We start from the raw sequence: 20,433 nt of genomic DNA, 5'->3' as shown, positions 1-20,433 counted from the left end.
TTCAAAATACATTTATCATTGAAAAAATATTATTAAAATAAAATAAAATAAATGATGAATCATGAAAGGATTAGAAACCCATAACTAAAAAATACAAAACAAGTTTTTTGAAAGAAACTAAACGGATACATAAAAAGTTTATACCTATTATAAAAAAAGCCTATTAGGAGACAAAAAGGAATACTAGTTAAATTGCTCTCTATTTACTAAGTTTAATTTGTTCAATTTATCAGTCCAACGATTTTCTTTCCAAAAAGTGTGAAACTTTAAATTTTATACCATTATAAATCTTCAGACACTTCTTTCATCTACCTCTGAAAATCCAAGGAATACAGATAAACAGTTCCTCCATCTACCTACCTCTAAGAATCCAAGAAATTTTCTGGTTAACCCACTATGGTGAGTTTGTTGATTTGTCTTTTACCCTTCTAGTTTTGTAGGATGGCAGAGAAAAGAAAAGTAATAACAATTTGGATCTAAAACTTAGAAGTAAGCTTATAAAAATATCTCCAAAGTGATTGATAACGTTACAAATTTATTGATCTTCACAGATGATTAAATATTGATAAAATGATCATGATCTTATACAATTAGAAACATATGGATTGTTACGTGATGGTAAATTGAAATGTCTAATGGTAATCAATTCAGTGAAGTGATCAAAATCTTCAGTAATGATCAACTATCTCACAAGTATTTTATATTAACTATATGCATTGCTTGATTGCATTCATTTCCTCAATCACTCGTGAAACAAAATTCATTTCTCACCTAATTAACTACACATCAAGGTTCAAACTCCATGGCAACAAATCTCATCTCTTCTCAAAACATGCAAGGAGATTGTGACACAACAGAGTACAGATTATAATATTCAAGACATAACTTCTGACAACCCTTCTGATACTACCTACCCCAACACATTTTGATATCTAAAAATAATGTTTTTAAGAATTTTCGATTAATGTGAAAGAAAAGCATTGATATCTACATAAGAGTAAAATTAAAATTGCTAACTTCTTGTCAATGATACATTCAACAACATTAATGGTGACCAACACGTGACTATTGACATCTAAATTGGCACAAAGATGCAGTACATATTGCCTCTTTGCATTTCTGAATGCTCCCTTTTCATATCAACATTGAGTTGCTGCAGATATGGATTATGAATAGAAGAAAAAAGGGGTACCAAATAATAAAACTTCAATATGTTTTCAATACTTAAATTATAATTGTATTTTGCTTTTTGTTCGTATGCAATAATCTTAAATATTGATTCCTGTGAAACTTCGTTTCAATCTGTCATTTTGTTTTAAACCAAGTAAATTATTTACTTTGGTTCAATCCTTCTAATACTATGATTATTGAGATTGTGCATATAAAAATATTCAATAAGAACTAAAAAGTAAATAATCTATACAATGACAAACAAAATATTTAGAGGGACTATAAACACCAAAACCAAGGCAAATTCAAAGAGCGAAAGTCAAGAAAAAACATTATGAAAAACAAAACATGTCATATTTCAGGTACCAAAAACATTCTAATCTAATAATAAGAGAAATGTTTGCAATCCACTATAAAAAAACATGTTATTTATTATTAGATTTTTTAACGAAAAATTATAACTTTAATTACTTCAACCCAATTTATACATCTTAAAAATTTTAACCGATAATAAAGTATATTACAATGAAATATCAAAATTGAGGTGCTGTTAGCAGTCATAATTATAAAAGCAAATCTGGATGAACAAGATTAGAAATCTCCAAGTAAAACAATTATGAAACAGAGTACAACAGGGGTGACAATATTACAAAGTCAGTATCTATGATTACATAGAAAATCAGATTATATTAAACGGCAAAAGAGGAAGGGTGACTGATCAAGCTACATCATAAAAGAAGGGCACATAAATTAATGATCAAGCTACATAAGGGAACATAAACTACAAATATGTTGTGAGGGCTGATTGATCAAACTACAAAAAGAGGGACAAACTACAAACATCATTCATTATCAACACTGATAAAACAACCTGTATTGATGAGACACAACCAAGTCACTTCCATAGCTTCACAAACGTGTCATGACTGGCTGAAGCAACCAAACCATTTACAGTAGAAACTGCCAATGCGGCAATAAGACCATCATGAGCGGATAGTGTCATTGTCTTGTTCTCAGTCATGTTCCAGAGCTCCAATGACTGTACATCATGGTATCAATTGTAAGCAGTTAAAATGACTATTCTTGCATTGGATTGGATTTAATACTATTTGTCAAGGACATGAAACATGGTACAATAAATCATGTCAGCTCCAACATCTTTCTAAATCACCATGAAGTCAGTTGAATACAAAGTTATAAGAGCTTGAGAGCTTCTAAGTAAAGAAGCTCTCAAAAACACTTTAACTTGTATTCAAACAAGTCCGCATCAACTAACTCAAACAAAATTGAGATATTAATAACTGAATCATATTTACAAGAAAAATATGAAATGGATATATTTGAAAGCATAGTAATTGTATTGGGATTCAAATAATGAATCGGAAGAGACCCATTTTCCAAATCATGCATGGGAATCCTCAGATGTTTTCAAAACAGCTTTTATCCTTCAAAAAAACCTTTTTTACGCCAAAAAATGATCTGATTAAAACATTATCTGATTTGCTTTAATTAGAATCATTTAGCAAACAAATGTTATGTTTTTAGAATTCATTATAAAAAGAATAGGATTTGAAATTATTCATAAATCCGGTTTGGAAGGTCTAAACAATTAATTGAATTTATTTTTATCCATTATCCTTTTCAAAGGTGGTAAGGTGGGTAAACGAATGAAGATGAAATCATCACTTCAAATAATTACATTTAAAACCTGATCAAATGAGAATCAAATCAAACAAAATTTGAGAGGATATCTAAATACACAACTTAAATCCAAAAGGATTTCAAAATCAATTCTACTTCATAACATTTCAAACATATAATTCCACTCATTAATTAGATTATGTCTCAAAAATTTGTGATTCCAACCATACTCATTAAAAGGAAACAATAAGAGAAGGATGTACACTTGCCTCGTAACAACCAACTACCAAAAGCGAAGAATATGTTGGATGGAAAACACACGAGTGAAATTTATTGCCATTGCAGCTAAGCTCGTGAACACACTCCCCTTCACTCCCTGATCCAAGAGTCCAAACCCTTACAGAGTCCTCACTCACAGATGCCAGGAACTCCCCAGAAGGATCCCAACACACTGAATGTATTGATTTTGTATGTCCCTACAATCATTAAAATCAAAGATACATGAGTAAAGTTTGAATAATACAAGGCTTACAAGAATCATAAATTACTGAAGTCGCCAAAACAACAACAAATATCTAAGCTCCAAAGTTGTTTTTGAAATATATATCCGGTCACAAGTATTTGATTCTTAAAGAAAAAACAAGCAACGTTTCTTTTCCAAGACCTCTCCTCTAGAAAAAACAATTAAGCAGCCAGATAGCATGAGGACCATTAGACTACAGTACAGACACGCTAAAGAATAAGAGCGTCTAACTGGAAGCATTAGACTACAGTACGTCTAACTGGAAGGATTTATCCTAACTCTGGCAATACGTAAAAATAAAAAATAAAAAATCAAACCAACCTTTAATGAATATCGACATACTTGTGTTTCGACATCAAATATTGAAACAACATTCTCATCAGCTGCAGCTAGGTACCTCCCTAGACGAGGTTGAAATCTCATCTGAGCAGTGCCACCCTAACCAGAACAAAGACTTGTCAGTTTAGCAAACTGAAATGGAAACACAATGCATTACCAATTAAACAAATCATATCCTAAGATTCTACCTTTGAGACTCTAGAACAACTTCCATTCTTAATACTCCAATATCGGATCTCAGCATCGACATCACAAGAGCAGATAAGATCATCTTTATTAGGGTGAAAATCTAGTGACATAACAGATGCAGAATGACCAGTAAAACTACGAAGCGTATATCCAGGCTGCATTGGAAATTAAATATCAGCTATAGCAGAACACGAACAAAGTGAAACACAAGCACATAATCCATCAAAATCCAGATAATCTGAAATCATTAACAAAATCCCAGCTACAAATAGGCCTGGCATTCAAATCTACCCACAATAACTAGAAAAACTTTCCAGATCACATATAACTGTAAATAGATGAAAGCAGTCAGATTTGCACACAGATCATTAGGATGTTAGAATTCATAATGCAATTCAAGCTACATCTGCTAACATTAAATATCACCAAAAACTGAAATCCCTATGCTTATGAAGCACTAAGCTTGAACCTTAAAAATCAAGTTTTATCATTAAAGAAGTTCAATGACTTCACTTTGTAACTTCCTAAGCATCTATAAAGAACATCAAAGCATTGTGTCCCCGTGACAGTGATAATTACAATGTTTTCACAATAACTTGTAGCCAATTGAGGTTCCTAGATCCAGAGCCATGAATAACATTTTCGTTGCAACATCCTTGTACATTGTACTACAGAGAACCATGTTTAAGAAATCATATTCCAGGAACTCAGCTGCAATACACTATGTTTCAAACCCGTAGCTCACTATGGACAGGAGTAATTTGATGCATTATGTCATCCTTTATAGTGTAGTTAATTAAATTTATTACAAGAAACAGGCAAAAAATTGTTAAACTGTAATTATTTCAATAAGTACATATTTTCAGGAATAGATAAACAAACACATTTATAAGCACCTGTGCGTCATGCTTTGGATTCAGAGAAAATCTTTTGTGTATGAGATGCATAGCCAAGTTATTACAAAATATAGATATTAAATCTATAGGGAAAAAAGCAGTATTATTAGAGTAAAATAAGCATTATGTACTAACATTATCAACATCCCACACCCTGACAGTTCTGTCATATGAAGATGTTGCAAGGCGAGGCATGCTTGGACTGAAACGAACATCAGTGATTAAAGAAGCATGCTCTTCAAGAGTAGCCTTTTGCTGTAGAGTATCTGTGAACCATAAAACAGCCTGCATTATGAAAAAAAAAACAGAGAAAATGTCACATTCTATATATAAACAGATTAAGTAATAGAGGGATTTATAATTTTGTTCTTAAATTTCAAAGCAGATTAAATGCTATGTTCACCGCAAATTTGAGCGAAATTGGTTGAAAAGGGAAAGCAATAAATAAAATTATTTCCCAGAACAATGTATTAACTAACCTTTTTGTCATGTCCACCACTAGCAAGCAATTTCCCATCAGACGAGAAATGGCAACAGACAACTTTGTTAGTGCTTGCACGTACAGAATTCACCTCAGAAAATGTAAAACCTGAAAATAAAGTGAACCATTGGCCTCAGTTTCTGCAGGTATAACTATTTATGCAAGTCAATTAAAGAGCAACAATCCACCTTCAAAAACAAAGTATATAGCTTCAATACAATAAATCCATAGAGTAATCAAGGAGCCCTTTGGCATCAATGAATTTGGCCTAATGAACATTATAGGGAGTTACTGTCCAAAACATTTTATTCAACTAACCATAATGAGCTAGTTTCCATTAAGATATGTTCCAGCCTTTCATTTAAAGTTAGGACTACAGCACTCAATATTATTGATGACATGCAGAATGTTTAATCCTAGGTGTGCTGATGGTCCTGGCACCAATTTTGTTAGTGCCTCTTATACCATGCAAAATCACCCCTTCTGTAAATAGTTTTCATACAACTTTTATGTAAATACTTTTTTATCCAACCTCGGTTCGATAGGAAATCCAATAGAAATAGCAACTTGGTTATATTATTAGAGACAAGTTTAGCTTAAACAGTAAGAGGGGAAGAAAGAAGATTTGTTCTGAACAGATAGCTTCAGGAATTGAGTACTGGGACAGTTGAGAAAAGGCCTCGCCCAAACAGACTCGCCAAAGCCATCCAACTTACTCCAGGGGCTGGTGTTACCCTGAGCTGCATCATTTATTCTAGGTCAAGAATCACCTCCAACCTGTTGTTCAGTGTATTTTTTCATCAGAAACTCAGGAACCCGATCCAAATTCCAAAAGCCCCTAAACCCCTTCAAGGGTATACCCATGCGCCTAAGATTAGTTAGGCCCACTATTACCAAACAGCTCATAGGTAAGGTGGGGGATGAGTTAGTTAAAGAGAGATGTTGTCAGGAACAGAATTGTCAAGGCCAGAGATTCTTCTGTCAGTTAAAGAGATTCTTTTTTTGATTAATCATATAGAAATAGATCCATTACCGATAGTAGTTGCTATCAAAATGAGTAAGCACACAAGAATGACTTCACAATTAGAAGCTTTGGAGTCAGGGTTGACTCAAGTCTCTAAAACCAGGACCCATTGCTTCAGGAAAGGACTAATTTGTGTGTTGTCATGATCCGACACTGAAGGAAAACTCCAGGCACTTGGGTTCCTCAATTACTAGTGTCGATGAGATCACCAAGTCCCTTTAAACTTTGCATGCAAAGATGCGAGATGGATTCTTCGGAAACAAGAACCAAAGTTGTCATATGCAGGAATGTTGACACCAAATGGAGGCTCTTCATCCACTGTAACCATTTTGGATGAGCTTAAAATTTCGTCGAAGCAAGTAGAATTGCCTGTGTTCGATGGAGAAGATCCAGCTTATGGATTGATATGGGAATCACCACTCTCCAACTGAAGTTGCATCAGAACTAAGGATGGAGTTTCTCACCTTCAAGCTACAAATTCATTTCTGTTTCATGTTGATTGAGCAAATACTCACTCGCTCTTCACCTTGAAAAGCCTTTAGTGGGTGGCACAGAATGCAGCAAATGAATACTATAACCTCATTGATCAACTTGGTTGCAAGTGGGTCCAAAGCTCAACTAGTGGTGTCTATAAAATCAAATGGATCATGAGATTCAGACAAACAAGGTCAACACAAATTTCAAATTCTTGCTATCAAGGTGGAACACAAAATCTAGTGTGGGGATTCTGTGGAAGGGAGAAATAAGGGGTTGTCTTTCAAGTGTGGGAAGCATTACAGTGCCACTCAACAAAGCCTATACAAGCATTTGCACCTCCTCAATTAGGAAGGTGATGAATACCAGGAAGAATCATTAGTGTCCATAGAAGCTAAAGAGGACAAATATAAGGTTTATGGTCAGTTAGGTTTTCAATTATGGGGTGATTGATCAACAAGAAACAATCCATCCAGGGACCATTAATTTTGAAAGATTGTTGAAGGGTTATGCTACAATATTGTTGGTGGATAGCAAAGCTAGACACAATTTTATATCTAGGGAATTAGTGGCTTCGTTGGGATTGAAGGTGGTTGACACAAAATCTTATGAAGTGCATTTGGGAAATGGAACTTGGTGCATGGCAAGGGAAGCTCTCTCATCTATTAAAGTAAAGGTGGAAATATATAATATATATGCGTATGCACGTGTTGGACTTAGAGGGGTGGACATTACTTTAGGTGTTGAGTGGCTTGAGCTCTTGGGGAAAACTACCACATATTCGAGGAGGAAGACAGTGAGTTTTTGAGGAGAATGGATGATGGTTACACTTAAGGGGTATCAAGTCTAAGATAGAAATCAAAATCCATCCTTAAAAAAAATTTATGCAAGATTTGGCTCTGTAGAAAATGAGGACGACTTGATAGATCAGCAAGATAGTCCTCCTTGCTAGAATTAGGAGTTTGAGAAAATCCTTAATCAAGACCAATTAGTTTTTCAGAATCAAAAAGGGCTGCCAGCTCATAGGAAGTCATCACCTTGAAGCCAAACAGTAACTTGTGAGTGTTGGGTCATGGAGGAGTTGCAGGCTGAGGGCACAATCAAGCATAAGTCCTTTTTCAAGTCCAGTGATAAAAGTTAAGAAGGAAAATGTTGAACACAAGTACCCCATGCCAACCATAAATGAGTTGTCCGATGAGTTGAATGGGTCATCTTTTTTCCTCTAAGATCGATTTGAAATCTGGGTCCCATCAAACAAAGGCAAAGGAAGAGAAAATACACAACTGCATTATCTGTATCTTGTGATGCCTTTTGAACTCATGAATGCAACTTAAACCTTTCAATCCACCATGAATTCTATTTTCAGGCCATTATTGAGGAAGTAAATGTTGGTATTATTTGATGATATGCATAGCCTTACTTGGACAGTACCAAAGGTGGAAATGGACCATCAAAGGTTCAAGCTGTCTTAGGTTAGCAAATCCCTCCGGATGTCAAGGGAGGGAGTGTTTCTAGGGCTCAATGGTCCTAGAGGAAGTTCATCAAAGTCTAATGGAAATCATCTCATCACTTAACAAATCTAAAGACTGAAGATAGATTTCACTTTGGGGGGTGGATGGGTGGGGAGGGGGGCTCAACGTTCCTTTGATCATCTCAAGGCTCAAGGGTTGTTTGTCTTCTTTCCCAGTTTTGGCATTGTAGGATTTCCACCAAGTAGTTTGTGGCTGACTGATGCTTCTGGTTATGGGATAGGTGCAATCCTCATGCAGGACCAAAGACCCATAGCAAGGATCTTTCACCAGAAACCTTGTCTAAACCTATGTATGAAAAGAAATTAGAACTGGCTGTTCAAAATAATGAAACTACCACATGGGAACGAGTTCCTAGGTGCTTACAGATTATAGGATCCACCAGAGAATTACCACTATTGAGAAAGAAAGAAGGTGGGTGTGTGGGTAGGGAGGTGGTACAGAGAAGCTTCATCCGTTTGAGGCATTAGATCTTCTGTGGAAATGGCTCTGTTTCCAAAGATACAATAAAACCCAAAAAGAATGTAAAGTCCCAAAAACTACCCTCACTAACAATTACATAGTGAGAACACTTACAGGATTTCCTCCAAGTTTCACGTGTCAAAGCCCAAACAATTTCCTCTAACTGTCACAATAGCAAACAGTTGTGACTTTAAAACACAACATAATGAAGTTGTTGCCATGCTAACCACTCTACTATGATAGGCCCACCCAACCTTATGAAATTTAACTTATTTACCACAACAAAGGACAACAAGGATCAAACTCTAGACCACGTGATCAATGAGGCTTTGACACCATGCCACAAACCAACAATCCAAAAAGCTAAAAGCTTGAGTTATTGGGTGAAAGCATATGAACAAATTAACATATAAGATACTTCACAAAATCTACCACTAATAAACAAGAACCTATGGAGAGAAAAAAAAAATTACTTCTTTGCATTCTAGTGAGGGAAAATTTATTAACTAGATGCACTCAATAACCTCCTTCACAATGGGAATGGTAGAATATTTTATTGTCAATAAAAACAATGGTACTGCACCTTTGCTTACATCCATACAACGACCAACAGTATCCCTCGGGTCAGTATCATCATGGGATAAAAAAGACTCAACATTATCGTCAAGAGATCCATCCTCCACAAAACGATCCACATCAGCCTGCAATTCAAGATCCTTATCATCCCACTGCCAAAACGGAATGACAATGAGCCTACATGCAAGGAACTTATTATTCCTTCCATCGATTGAATGAGCCACTTACCAACTGGTTTGAAGGTGATGTAAGAGTTCCAGCACCATCAGCAGCAAACATCATTAATGGCTTCGAAGAACTACCACTATGAGGTAAAGCAGGCATTGACATCACATCACCGGGTGTATGAGTCGAGGGAGTCGAGGGTGCTGAACTTGGAGATGGGCCAGCTGTATTAGCTGTTCCAGAACTATTGGCAGGACCAGAAGATGCAGGCTGCTTCCTCTTTCTCCCAGTCTGGCTTTTGGAAACCTTAAAACGCATTTAGAAGAAACCATGTTAGGAATCAAATAAATGAAAGATTATAAACATACACCAGATTAATGTCTGTCAAATCCAGGGGCATAAATTTATGCTCAAATGATCAGATAGAAATAATCATAAATTAAAAATCATGTAACAAGTCACTAGCCATTTCTTTCATGTAGGGTTAAAAATTCAATGAAAGGACCAAGTGGTGGAAGTTGCATTTTACAATTGTCTACCAATGGATTATTGCATATCTGATCTGAAATATTCACAAAAACCGTTTTCTTACTACTCGAATTTAGAAAAATTGAGGTTAAAGAAGTTAATGTAATACTTGAGCTCAACTAATTCAGGAATTGACAAGTAAACAAATACACCATCCCTGATGGATTTCAAAACAGCTTCCAAATCCCAATGCAGTAAAATTATAAAAATCATGACATAATCCGCAGTATTCAAAATTAATAGAAAAGGAAAACACAATAACAATATCAATAAATGACTGGCTCTTTCAATATATTCAACATAAGAGACATTCCATGCATCAGAAAATCACTATTTCAATAAACAGTAAATTTCATGAAAGTTATTATGATATAAAACAGTAAATTTCATGAAAGTTATTATGATATAAAACTTTTTTTTACCATATTTTGCAATTACTAACTATATTATACAAAGTGTCATATTACAGTGTGTATAAACGTCAATTAAAAACACATGCCAGTAGAAAAGAAAAATAAAAAATGCACCCCTGTAATTGTTGATTTTGGAACGAGTCTCTAAATACTCTCTGGGTATGACAAATTTTATCTTGCATTTCAAAAAATACTTCTAAAATCTCTTTTTTAAATATTTTAACAACACTTTCATTCTAAATAAGATATCGCCAACATTTAATAGGAGAGGTTTGACAATCAAATACAAACTCGGTTATATACATGAAATTTAAATTTAGATGTTTACAGAAGTTCAAAGGATCTAAAGAAATAAATAGTTAAGAATTATTTACAGAAATTCACCTGTCACTCAATGTCCACAGTCAATAGTAATGTATTATATTACAAGTCAAAATTTTATATTATCAAGATTGTTTATATGTCAATTTTAATATATATATATATATATATATATATATATATATATATATATATATGAATCAGGTATCAAATAGTGATAGACTAATATAAAATTTTTTATACATGATCGTTGTGAAAAGAACTTTCAATCTAACAACGGTTTTGACAAAATAGTATCTGATTGAAAGTTATTGAATAGAGTAATAACTGGTAAAAGTCACGTAAATGCAATTTAATCCCTCTCCATAAATACACAATATATATTGGTGTATTGTACTAATGATTTGATAAGAGAGCAATTGAAAATTTATACATAGCCTCAATTTCTCCAATATTAATGGCAAAACAATAAAAGGACTGACCTGATCATTTCCTCTAAAAGAGTTTGACATGCTACCATCCACATTGACACTACCACCACCTGCCCCTATTTTATCCTGCTGATGCATGTTATGATTTGAAGACTGAGATTGCTGATTTGATAGAGTATGTTGTTGCAGTTGCTGCTGCTGTTGTTGTGGATTGGCATTCTGCTGTTGTTGATGGTGTAAGTGTGCCAGTTTCAACTACACAAACATTCATAAGATGCAACTCATGACACTTCCGGCAACTCCAAGCAATCATAAATAGGACATTTAAAAAAGCTATGCATTAACCATAAGAATATGGAAAGACAAATTTCCAGAGAACAAACACCTTCATTAGCATGTCTGTATCACTACGCTGGAAAGCAGGGCCACCTGCTTGAAGAGGTGATCCAACATTTGATACCACATCACCAACAGGGTTCGAAAGACCATCCTTAGCTACACCCATATTCCTGTTATTCAGCAGCATTCTGAGCCTTCTATTATCATCACTGCCAGATGGTGATGCCAAATTTTGTTGTGCCAGAATTAGTTGGTGCTGATGTTGTGGTGTCAACATTGGAAGTTGATGAAATGGTTGAGGAGACTGTATGAAAGGTGGTTTCTGTTGAATTATACCAGTTCGTAGTTGCTCCAAACCCTAACAAGGAATAGAAAAAGGATAAAAAGAGCATCTTAAGAACTCAATTTTTAGTTTAATCATTAGCACTCCATTAGGTTAGAAAGACAATTGAGGTGAAAGTACTAGACCAGAAAAATGAAGGAATAGTAATTCAAGTGATATTTGGGTAGAATTTTGAGTTGTGCAGATTGGTACAATTAGTAGGGAAAAATATAAGGTGATTTTCAGTTCATCTGTTTGGTTATGCGGAAAAAGATTGAAAACAAATGATAAATAAATACTTTGAAAATATAATTTTGTATATAGGATGAATTTTAATTTTAAATCAAATATAATTTTAATTCAAATCTCACAAAAAATGCATTACGATTACATGTCTATTTATTTTATATTTAATTAGTTTCTAATAAACGTGTACCAAATGTAAAACAACTATTTAAATCTAATTACTTCAAAAAAAAAACTCATGCTCTAATTTATTTTCGTTAAATTAAATTAGAATAAAATATTTTTTTTCTGATACAAAAGTATGGCTAACTAACACTTGTATTCTTTAGTTCGTGCCTTTCAAAAATTATTCTTTAAGATGCGTAATAATAGTGTCCTAGATTAAAAAATGGTGGGGCTCATGGACTTTTTATCACTTCTCCTTTCATATTTCCTAGTAAACAAACAATGGAAATATTTAAACATTCACCCAAATTATCTCCTTTCTAAATCTCTCCATCCAAATCACACTAAACAAACAAAGACTAAAAATGTCAAAGACACAATGTTCACAGGGTGATTGCTCAAGACTTCAGATAAGAGGCTGCCGCTATTTCTATCAACCAAGGGAGGCTGTGTAGGGTTAACAACGAAGGCTACGTCTGCCACCTGATAATGGCTCTCAAGCAGTATGGATGGGATATGGTTAGGATAAAAAGAAGATAGGTCCAATTCCCATGTATAACATCAAAAACAAACTCTCAAGTTTAAAAAAAGTTTAGGAAGACAAGATTTTATCCACTAACAGTAACATCTAATTCAAAATATACATTAAAACAAAAAAGATTATATTACTCACCGTTAGTGGCCACCCTTTTAGAGTTAAATTGTTGCTACCTTGATTTGAACCTGACACGAAAAATCTCCTGTTAACTCAATCTGGGTGTGAAAGTAATGATATCCCAAAAATATCAGTTTTAACATTAAATCCCAAAATATTGTCACAACAGACTGGAAAATAAATTTTAATGAAACAGCTAGATCAAAAATAAACCCCCAATAAATGAATGCAGATCAGATTCCAAATTAATAAAACAACCAGTTACATTAAAGACGTGATGAAATACCAGGCATTGCTATCAATGATCCTTCTGGGCCTGCAGCTCTGGGAGTTAAAACGGGATTGATCTCACTCTTTATATCCTGATTAGCAAAGTCAGGGTTAAACAGGTGATAAGAAATATTGTAAGATGTAATGAGTTTAATTTAACAACACTAGCATACCGGAGTAGACCCTGGTAATTGCTGACTACGAGCTTGAACTTGTGGAGACATTGCACCAGCAGCACCATGCAAAACTTGGCTGAAATCAAGATATTTAGTACTAATAAAGTCACATGCGTAGCTATAAGGATAAAAGAATACCAAAAGCTAATATAATTAATGGAATGCCAAATAGATATTCAAAACCCAGAAAGAAAATAAAGAAGCAATTAACTTTGCCTAGCACACAAGATCCCTTTTTTGTCTCGTGTTGATGAATTAGCTTCAGCTCATGTAATTTCAGTTCGAACTTAAATTAGCTCAGCTACAGCAAGACTAAACAAGAAAAACTACCTTATTTACCAAGCATATACCTTACAAACTTAAAGACTAAAACAAGATATAATAAAAGCTTAGTTCTAAAAAGTTACCCTGAAGGCTGGCCAGTAGCTGCAGATGACTTCAATATTGAGGCATGATTTGGGTCCAAGAGTTGGTCTCCAAATCTTTGCTGTACAAAATACCAAAAATATAGTTATGATTATATATGCCATTAAAAAAAGTAGTTCATCTTTATAATAGGCAACGGAACATCTCCTAACCTTCATTGCTGCATCTTCCAAAGAGTCCCTTTGAAGGGGAAGTTTTAACCTTTCCTCGTACATCTTTGTTGCCAGTGCATTTGCAGTGCTAGGGTTTCCAACTAACCCATTGGTACCACCATTTAAGAGATGGGTCCTATCCCTACCCTGCTGCTGTTGCTGAGGTGGTGGTTGTTGATGTTGTGACTGTTGTTGTTGTTGTTGCTGTTGTGGTTGTTGTTGCTGTTGTGGTTGTTGTTGTTGTTGCTGCTGTTGTTGCTGTTGTTGTTGTTGGGCCCTCTGTAACAGGATGTGTTGCATCTGAATGTGTTGTTGTTGCTGCTGCTGTTGCTGGTGATGTTGTGACTGCTGAGGTTGTGATTGTTGTTGTTGTTGCTGTTGTTGTTGCTGCTCTCTAGCCTTCATAAATTGTGTCTGGAAAGAGAGTTTTAGTGAACCATAAACATGAAGTGGTAATTCACAAGTTCTTTGTTAATCATGCGAACAATTTTACCCAGGACGCATAAATATAATATGATCGGAAAAACAGATATATCCTACTAACAGCTATCAGTCCAAGAAAGCAGCACAAGCCAACCACAAAATCTCTATAGTCTGATAGTAGAGTAGTTGGGAGAATGGCCTTACTATAATGACAAGTTAAAAGAGTGAGTTATTTTAAAGAAAAAAATACACAGATCACCTATCAAGACTCAATGAAAATATAAAACAAAGCATAGAAGCTCTTCAACTCGAACAAAAAACATCCCAAAGGATGTGGAACAGAGAGACCACAGACCTATTCCAGAGTTGCGGCATGTGTGTTGTGTGTTGTGTGTTGTGTGTTGACCAGAGTTGCCATGGGTTCACAGAATCGCAGCTGGGAGCCATGGGTCAGATGATAGGTGTCAAAGAAAGTTGAGGCCAGCGTCATTAAACCTTTGAAAGGGGTAAGGGTTGGGAAAGTAGGGTCAAATGAAACAAGGGGAGCAGAAATCCCAAGATAGCTTAAACAGCACCAAAGTAGGACGTGTTTGAAGTTTGTAGAGCTCTCTTACGCTCTAGAAATGAAAAGGAGAAAGATCTTTAGTAATCTTAGTTTGTTGGAAGTCACCGAAGCTTGTGGGATTAATTTTCCTCGGCCAAGGTGGTGGCTGTGTATAGCACGATAATTACTACCATGATCACAATACCAATTTAAAATAAAAAAAATCCTGAGATCAGGAAACGTAAGCGAACCTCACAATTGAGAAATATAATTAACCAACTGAGGAACATGAATTTATAACAGGTCATGATCCCTATTAGACATTTATGCCTACAGACTCGTTAACCAGTTTATTAATCAACTTCTCAAATTTCTTTTCCTAGATTTACAAAAATATGTCATAGTAGTATTGACATAAATTTACTGGACAACAAAATAAAAGAAATCTTTGGCATATAATTTATGGTTTTATTTCAGAAAACACCAAAAATCATTAATAAGTAGTCAACGGTGGACAAATAATCACAGGCTCAAACAAGATATTTTCCAAAATCATACAGCACCTAGTCAGCATCCTGGAATTAAAAAATAAAGATCTAACTATGATCTTATTTAATTAAAGAAGAATCTAAAGATCCCAAGTTTCCTCAGCAGCTAAACCGAGCTATAATTAATTGAATGTATACACTTCCTTATTAAATACATGAATAAATACCGCAAAAGAAAATCAACTGGGAGTTCATCTTAATAGCAGTTTTTTATTCCCTAAACTTACTAGCACAACCAAACTACTCCGGTTTACTGTGCAAAAAGAAATGTGCTAGGTATAAACTAACCCCTACAAAGTTAATCAACCAACCTCGATATAAGATGCAGCAACCTCAGAGTGCTTCTCATTGGTCCGGGCAATAAATATGTCCCAGAAAACAGACCACCACTCGAACAGAAATCCTCCGGGTGCATCAATGGCTGCAACCCCACAATCCCATTAACAAAAGTAATCAAACCAATAAAATAGAAACAATAGGAACATTAAATCCAACTAGACTACTTCATTTCAAGGTAACTCACCAACAGGGTCCGACGACACTTTCCCTTCAGCTTGAAAAGCCTCAGCTGAGGCCTTCAAATCCCTCTTCACTAGGTAATCATGGATATAAACATCTAACCTGAAAATCTCACAGAGCAAGCACGCAAAGTTTGAACTATGAGAACCAAAGTTTGGATCTTTACACCATGCATATCATACAAAGCAGTAGACCAAAAGACCCATGTCAAAGTCAAAACAACAACACATCCAAATGCAGGAACCAAGAGGGTACAGTTTCATCCAATCTAAAGCTACCCCTTACGCTTGCAGAGGCAAAAAAAACCCTAACATGCCCATCAAAACATCCTCTCACATTCACAGTAACACAACCAAACCAAAGCAAATAGACCAACCCAAATCAACCCCAAAAGAGACAAAAGCAACTAAGAGACCCAGAACCCAAATCAATAAAAAGGATACTTTTTTTAGAATGAATAAAATCCCATTTTTCAACACTCACAAACCCGCAATTGAAAGTTGAAAGAAAAACATGAATAGAACAATAACACTCACATCTTATCAGCTTCCCAGTTAGTCTGAGACATGCTGACAGAGCAAATATTGATGGGTAATGAAGGAATCAATGAGTTCTGTGAATGTTTGTGAAACTGAACAGTAACAATTGCAAAAGACACGAGCTTTTGATGCAGCAGAGAGCCAGAGTAACACAGAAGGAATGAGAAAAAAGAACTGAAAAGAGGGAAACTGAGAAAGGGAAAAGAGAGGCACAGCGCACAAAGGAGAGGATTCAGGAGAAAAAATCAAAAGGGTTAGAACTAGAACAAGCTTCAAAGTCTTCTGTAGGCATAATTATAATAATAATAATAATAATAATATGATAATACATCATTTAATTTATAATTAAATAAACTTTTACTGTATTCAAAATCATCTGAAATTGATAATTCCATCAAAACTTCATTATTTTTATCCTGATATTTAATAAATATTTTAACATGTTAGTAAGAGTTATTATAATATGTTTTAATTGGTAGTGTTCACATTTTTTTATTTTGTAATATACTAGTATGTGAGATTATTAAAATTAGTATAAATAAATTAGTGCCTTTATTAAATATTGGATGATAAAAATATCAAAGAATTTTCTGAAATAACATTTTAATATGGACCAAATTTAGAGGCATGATAATATATTTAATGCTTTCGCTTAACATTAATAGGATAAATTATATAATGATGAGAAAGAATTATGACAAAATTAAAAAACCTATTCATTCAAATTATCTTCGGTAACGCATCTATTACTAAAAATAAGTTTATTTTTTAACTTATTTGTAAGATATATTTTGATCAAGTATTTCTTAAAAAGAATCAGTTTATTTTGGAATTTTGTATTATTCTTTTTTGACTTATTTGTTTATACATTACAATAAATTATTGTTTGAAAAAAAAAATATTTTGGAAATTTATATTATGTCTGTAGATGTAGATGCATTATAGAAATTATTTTACATAAAGAAGCATTTTTTGGAATGTTTATATTATTTCAGTTTTAATTTATTTTTTAATGCATTACAATAAATTATTTTTCAAAAAGATGTAACTTTTTTGGAACTTTACATTATTTATATTTTGGCTTATTTATTTAAATATTATACAGACAATAAAGCAGAATATATTTGAAAAAGAATCTATATTCTACCATTTTCAGCTGTGTTGGATTTTAGGAAATCAACTTAAATTTCATTGAAAAATTAGAAATAAATAAATAAACTTGTGTTAAAGTACAAGCGCTAAAACTAACGTATTTGATATGATTCTAAACACATTGTTAGTATATTATATTGCATATTAAAGGGTTGTCTAAATAGATTATTATAATAAGTTCAATTAAATCATATAAGAACAATATTAAAATGGTTTTAAATAAATATATTTTCAAATAATTTATATATTCATCATTGTTTGTTCACACTTGAAACTTAGAAAAAAAAATTACTTAATTTAATATAAATTAATTTTTATTTAAAGAAAAATTGTTATGTATATGAAATAAAAAAAGTGATTGGAAGAATAAGGAAAGTTTGGAATCATTGGTCAATATTTGAATATGGAGAAAAAGAAATGAGTGCAGTGATTGGTGCAGATGCTTTTCTATCCAAAATTGAATAATGGTTGTGTTCTCTTTTCTTTTTTATTCTTTTTCACTTTTCGATGCAAAGGTTTGGGAATTATTTTATTTTTTTCTATAGGCTTTGGCCAATGAAAGGTGTTGTTGTACAGTGTACAGCGATGCAGATATATTTCATAATAGAACTATTTACTTTGCATATTGGTCCCTTGTTTTTGCATATTGGTTCCATTTTGATGAGAATCCGAATGGATAGGAGGGATAATATTTAATTTTTAAAATTGAATATAAAAATTTTATTTTCAATTTGTTTTATTTGTTATTATTCTTTAAATTTTGTAGAATATAAAATTAGATTTTGGATTATAAGAACGTGAGTTTAGATATTGATTACACAATCAAATCAAAACAAAGTAATGGTTTAATACTTTTTAAGTTAAAATGTTAAAACAAAGAATTTTGAGAAAATAGAACTCTAAGCTTTGGCCAAGAGCTTTGCAGTAGGAAGATTTAGTATGAAAAATGACAAGTAGCGTTACAAAAAAAAGAGGATAAGTTCTCAGAAAACTCGGAAGGGTCATTCTAGGTCATAAAAGTCTACGGCAATGGAGCTTACAAGTTGGAACATCTATCAAAACAATCGGTCCTCAACACTTGGAATGTATCTCACTTGAAATTTTATCTCAATTAAGTTGTAAAAATAAAAATACATTGTAACACTAGTTGTACTCTTTCTTATCCGGTCTTTTATCCCTAAGGAAGGTTTTGACTGAAAAGTTTTTAACGAGGAACCTCACTTAATAAAACGAGGGTTTCTTCTCATAGATTACTTCTTCAAAGCAAGTTCTTTCATATAGTTCCCCACCAGCTACCAACCGGTTTGGGTTAAACCTTCCATGCAGTTTTTCACCGACTGATCACTAGTTTGGGTTGAACTTTCCATGCAGTTCTCCATCAGCTACCAACTAGTCCGAGTCGAACCCTCCAAACAGTTCCCCACCAACAACACATTGGTCTGGGTGGAACCTGTCACATAAGTCAACATTGGATGTGCATCTCATGCGAAGTTACCAACTATGCAAGAAATCCATACAATTTGGCAAAACTAAAAATATTGATGTGTAAACATAACACAATATAGGGCAAAAACACTTGTATTCATATTCTTAAGGCCTACAAGGCCATACAAAAGTTACAAGGCCTATCCAACTATACATATAAGAAAAACAAAAATAAAAGAAAATACTAAGTACTCTTTTATAGGTAATATTAAACTATTGATTCACTTCGTTATCTTCCTCAACAACCTCAACATAAGTAGAAGGGCTCGACGCGACTTCTCCACCTGAGCCCTCATCAACATCCCCTCCGTCCACCTTTTCCCCGGCCCCCTCAGCAGTAACTTCTTTAGCTTCCTTGGCCACCTTCTTCAAGGAACTCATTTCGGTCACATCGAACATCCGACCTTCATAAATATTCTTATTCACATCAAATTTGTACTCAGTGGTCGAAACCTCCTTGTAAAGAAAATTTGGTTAACGAAGAGCCTTTTAGAAGCCACTCTTGAGCTCATTAAAAGCATGGTCATACAACTCATAAACCTCCTTAATGGTCGCCTTTTTCTTCTTGGGGGATTCTACTAAGGAGATATTAAGCTCCTTCATTTTTTTCTCGGCCTTGAGGCATAAGATCTTCCATGACTTCAAGCGCCAAACCTCTTCCTAAAACAGTTTCTTCTCTTCGCCGAGTTTTTTCTTCTCATCAACCTAGGCAATATTCTCTTCTTCTCGAGGTTTCTTCTCGACAACCAAGTCCTCAAACAACTTCCTCTTGCTATCCCCCTTAAGCTCTTTCCTCGCCAAGTTCACCACCCAATGCCTCAACACGAAAGCTCGACTTTGGAACTCAATTAAACCCCAGAACAAGATACCGGGATCTGACTCATTTATGACCTTGAGTTCATGACTACTTAGATCAAGGAAAACCCCTTTGCGGGCACTCTCTCCTTATCATTCCCTTCACCCAGCGGACGACCCTTAGCTTTTTCCTTTCTTTACCAACTCCACGGAGTTTCCCCAATTTAGGTCTCTTCCTTCCAACACTATTAAAAAAACAGTCTTTTAACACGCCTAATATACCTTGGTTTTCACAAAACCGAAGCATATTAAAATGTGATGACATTTTTGTAATTAAGACAAACTTATACGCCTCGGTTCACTGGGAACCGAAGCCTATGCACTCTACTGCCTCGGTTATTTATGAAACTGAAGCATAAAACCCTCTGCAATAATATATTATTTCGGTTTGCCTTCTAAACGACGCTTATAAGTTATTTTGAATTTTTTTTAGCTCTTTAGGCATCGGTTAGCAG

At 34.2% G+C, this 20,433-nt stretch overlaps 1 protein-coding gene across 5 annotated transcripts; it reads right to left on the bottom strand.

Annotated features, from left to right (window-relative positions):
* Positions 1-1,752: 1,752 nt before the first annotated feature.
* LOC124827903 (transcriptional corepressor LEUNIG) lies at positions 1,753-16,737 on the bottom strand. Of its 5 annotated transcripts, none has more exons than XM_088100555.1 (19): positions 16,484-16,737; positions 15,952-16,049; positions 15,740-15,849; positions 13,914-14,327; positions 13,743-13,822; positions 13,333-13,411; positions 13,176-13,251; positions 12,908-12,957; positions 11,548-11,859; positions 11,214-11,417; positions 9,533-9,775; positions 9,322-9,456; positions 8,843-8,891; positions 5,238-5,347; positions 4,894-5,043; positions 3,862-4,017; positions 3,677-3,772; positions 3,081-3,287; positions 1,753-2,209 (listed from the first exon to the last, which is right to left on the bottom strand). In XM_088100555.1, exons 1-19 carry the CDS (start codon positions 16,513-16,515, stop codon positions 2,066-2,068), a joined length of 2,745 nt encoding a protein of 914 aa, XP_087956681.1. In that variant the 5' UTR covers positions 16,516-16,737; the 3' UTR covers positions 1,753-2,065. The 5 variants fall into 5 exon arrangements, with proteins under 5 accessions (XP_087956681.1, XP_087956676.1, XP_087956688.1 ...); XM_088100550.1 differs by having other exon boundaries at positions 3,656-3,772; positions 16,484-16,735; XM_088100562.1 differs by having other exon boundaries at positions 3,656-3,772; positions 9,322-9,429; positions 16,484-16,733.
* Between the last annotated feature and the right edge of the window lie 3,696 nt (positions 16,738-20,433).

Source organism: Vigna umbellata, chromosome 1, assembly GCF_029865625.1.
Source record: "Vigna umbellata cultivar VRB3 chromosome 1, Vumbellata_1.0, whole genome shotgun sequence".
Classification (NCBI taxonomy): Eukaryota; Viridiplantae; Streptophyta; class Magnoliopsida; order Fabales; family Fabaceae; genus Vigna; species Vigna umbellata.
The sequence above is the reverse complement of the archived record's forward strand: the minus strand, read 5'-3'. Positions and strand labels throughout refer to the sequence as shown.